This window comes from Sander vitreus, chromosome 8 (assembly GCF_031162955.1).
Source record: "Sander vitreus isolate 19-12246 chromosome 8, sanVit1, whole genome shotgun sequence".
Taxonomy (NCBI): domain Eukaryota; kingdom Metazoa; phylum Chordata; class Actinopteri; order Perciformes; family Percidae; genus Sander; species Sander vitreus.
This window is the reverse complement of record NC_135862.1, coordinates 481,227-485,000: the sequence shown is the minus strand read 5'-3', so window position 1 is coordinate 485,000 and position 3,774 is coordinate 481,227. Positions and strand designations below refer to the sequence as shown.

Here is a 3,774-nt window from a genome sequence, read left to right as displayed (position 1 = left end):
CCCACGCAGACATGGGGAGAACATACTCCACAGAAAGGCCCGGAACGACCTGGATTCAAACCCTGAACCTTCTCCCTGGGTGGCCACAGTGCTAACCACTGGGCCACCAGTCTGCATTACATTACCTGTGTTGTGGAGCTGCGAGCAGACGTGTCTGTGTGCCGTCTCTATCTGGCCGTCGTCGGTCACGTCCAGCTGCAGCACCTGCAGGTTTTGGGATCCTTGCTCTCGGAGCCGCCGAGCGCCAGCTCCGTTCTCATCCAGCACGCCGGCAAACACCTTCAGCCCGGCCTCGCTGAGCCGGGACGCCAGCGCCAGACCGAAGCCCGAATCACAGCCTGCAGACAGGAAACACAGACACAAGAATCAAACTCAGAGCCGGCTCCGTGGGCCACGAGAGAACCATCACGAAATGGTACCCCTCCTCTTTCCTCGGGTCAAATCTGACCAGTTTTCAAAAAGTTTCTACATCATAAATTTGGGTTTCTTTCAACACATTTTTCAAAAAGAAATAACGTGGATGGTTCCCTGCGACGCTCTTCACAAGTTAAATACATGATCAGTTCACTACTTTCATTGGATTTGGGTTTTTTATTCAATTTTATAGCATTTGAAGAAAATAAATTGACAAAAAACGTTGAAAAACCAGATAAGACCAAGTGTCGAAACTTACCAAAATGTAAAAAATAAAAATAGTTTGAATTTGAAATTCTGACCCAGAAAAACAAAAAGTTGTCGTTGAAGACAACACAAGGGTTAAAGATAATTAGGCTATAACAAATATACAAAAACAATGACAAAAGCAACAAACGATTCTATGTGGATTTGGGATATTTCAGAAGAGAACGGTTCCCTCTCAGCTGCTGCTTCATTAAAATATCAATGTTTATATTAATGTACTTTTTATTTAACATCTATCCCAGGGGGTAACTTTGGGTTCAACATCGGCAACAAATGTCAGAACAAGCCTAACTTTCGTTATTTAACCCCCTTCCTAACAAGCTAGCTTAACATACTCATATATATATATATATATAAATGTATCTTATATATATATATATATAAGATACATTTATAGCATCCTACCAATGGATCCTCAGGCCTTCTAGTTTAATATGATACAGACACAGATCCATTCTGGATTTTATGAATTGATTTTGGATCATTCAAACGAAAATCTATTTAAATCGGAAAATCCATTTTTTTTAAACCCAACCCTACAATAGTCTGACCAGACGTCCTGAACAATTTGGGACACTCCCAAAATCCAGGCAGTTGTCCCGAATCCCGATTCCTGCCCTAATAGTTCTAGTCTAGAACATTAAGAACCGTTCATGGCGATGGAGTCGTCCTGCAGCCAGCTCCCGCCGGCTGCTCATTGGCTGCAACAGCACGTAGGCGGCTAGGCGCAAATTTTGATAACACGCATTGCTAATTTTCATTCATTCATTCATTCATTGTTGAAATGGAGGCTCGGCTGGTGTCCCGGGACCCGATGAACTGGGTAGGGAAATACCCCTGGATTACTGCAGTGTTGTTGGATTACTGCAGTTTTACGTGATGCAAACAAAGCATTTTGCAATGTATGTAGGAAGGAGTTGGTATTTCACATGGGGGGGGGGGTCAGACGTCAGGCTGCATGTGGACAGTTGAGTTTCTGAATAAAAATAATAAATAATTTTGGTTAGCAGAGCCACCGTTGCTGCGTCCAGAGCTTAGCGCCGCCCAAGACGACTGTGATTGGTTTAAAGAAATGTAAACGACCCAGATGTTTGGTCTCCTATCCCAGAATGCATCTGTGTTTAGCCAGACTTTCCTCCGCAGCGCTGTGAAGACTACCAAAATGTCCGTTGTAGTGTTCACACATTTGATTGGCAGATTAATTTGGATCCCCGGAGGGCGAGGCGAGGCAGCTGTGTCTGTACAGCACGTTTCAGCAACGAGGGGATTAAAAGGAAAGAACCTGGAAATGTCAACTCGAGGACAAGCCGCCACCTGCAATACAACACGTCACGGGGGAGCAAACGCCAGCAGTACCCAGTAAAACCAAGTCTCCTGTCATTTCTCCAACGCTGCATTGTTCCGACCTCTCAATAACCCGAAAACTTCCCTTTGGTCCTATAGCCCACTAGTCCGACGTCCCTTTGTTTAGAAAAAAAGAAACCCTCTGCTCTAACATCCCATTGTTCCGACCATATAGGAACAATGGTTACGTTTTACTATGGAACACACTCAACTTCGAGGCAAGGCCCGCCCCTCACTAGCATTCACACACTACTATTGGCCAGGCGTCCATGCTTACACAAGGTAACCTAACCCGATTAGTTCAGGTCCTATCCCCTGACCAATCAGCTATCCTAACCCCAACCAATCGAGCTGCTTCATAGGGCGGGACTTGCCTAGAAGTTACCTGGGATCCACAAAAGCCTTTATGGTCGGAACAATGGGATGTCGGCGCAGAGGGTTTATTTTTTTTTAACAAAGGGACGTCGGACTAGTGGGCTGTAGGACCAAAGGGAATTTTTCGGGTTATTGAGAGCTCGGAACAATGGAGCGTAGTAATGGGCAGTCCCCAGCCCGAGCATGGGAGCTATGCAGTGTCTACGTGATACGCAGGTATGCACCGTATACCCACTGAGAAAGGTCAAGAATTTCCGTATACCCACTTACAAAAGTGTGAGGATACGTAACGTTTTGGTCATTCACTGCTATCTGTGTTGCGAGTCACCCAGGAACTATACAGTTGATTGGCGGTCATTCTCTGTGCAAACAGGAAAATAACTAATGTGAATCACCAGGGCTTTAAATTGACACCCGCCAAACTGCAGGTAAACATGAACGTTGGTGGTAACGTTGTAAAGTTACCAGGTAATTTGGCCGGTGATGAATGAAGTGAACAACACTGCGTGTGTGGGAATGGCAGGCTGCAGAAAACAAGTCAGTGTTTCCAGATTGGTCTGTTTTCTGCCATGACATTTGGTGTGTGTGTTTGGCTTGGTAAACTTAATCTTTATCTGGCAACAGTGCTTGTAGTACTATTCCTACATTTCCCATGAACACTATGTCCTGGTGTTTCATATTACCATTGGCTATGTGCCTAGCGTGCACGGTCCGTCTCACCTGTGATCAGCACCGCTCTGCTCTGCAGCTGCTCCACACTTCTCTCCGGCTCACACATCAGGACCAAGCTGCAGCCGAGCAGGGCCGTCCCGCAGCCTAGCGGGGGTGCAGCGAGGCACAGAGCGGCTCCAATGAGGGCCCCAACGAGGGCCCCAACGAGGGCCCCGAAGGTCCAATTCCCCTCTTTAAACCTCCAGAGCACCGTAAGGAAGAACACGGCTGCAGCTCCCACACAGAAACAGGAAGGGATGTCCATCTTCTGTCTCTCTCTGTCTCTGTCTGTCTGTATGTGTGTGTGTGTGTGTGTGTGTGTGTGTGTGTGTGTGTGTGTGTGTGTGTGTGTGTGTGTGTGTGTGTGTCTGTGTGTGTGTGTGTGTGTGTGTGTGTGTGTGTGTGTGTGTGTGTGTGTTTAATCTGCAGGTATGTCGACAGCAGGTGTGTTTCTTGAAACCTGTGTGTGCGCTGATTAAAAAAAGAAAACTAAAAACACTGGATTACAATTGTCTTTGACTTCTAGATCTTAATGAGAAATGATGAGTAAATAAATGACATATTTTACCATAAAGCTGTTGTTTTCAGTGTGTGTGTGTCCGTCCTCGGTGTGTCGGAGGATGTCTAGTCTGCAGGTACGCAGGTGTGTTTTCTGAAACCTGT

General features: G+C 46.1%; 1 protein-coding gene across 2 annotated transcripts in view; it reads right to left on the bottom strand.

The window, feature by feature from the left end:
* Positions 1-3,774, bottom strand: part of hsd17b2 (hydroxysteroid (17-beta) dehydrogenase 2) — an 8,338-nt gene extending 4,564 nt beyond the window's left edge. Inside the window, exons 1-3 of one of the 2 annotated variants that reach the window (XM_078256279.1) lie at positions 3,680-3,774; positions 3,121-3,600; positions 126-338 (exon numbers count right to left, since the gene is read on the bottom strand). In XM_078256279.1, the coding sequence (XP_078112405.1) occupies positions 126-338; positions 3,121-3,376 (469 nt within the window). In that variant the 5' untranslated portion in view covers positions 3,377-3,600; positions 3,680-3,774. The remainder of the gene's footprint in view (positions 1-125; positions 339-3,120; positions 3,601-3,679) is intronic. The other variant, XM_078256280.1, reaches the window with a different exon arrangement.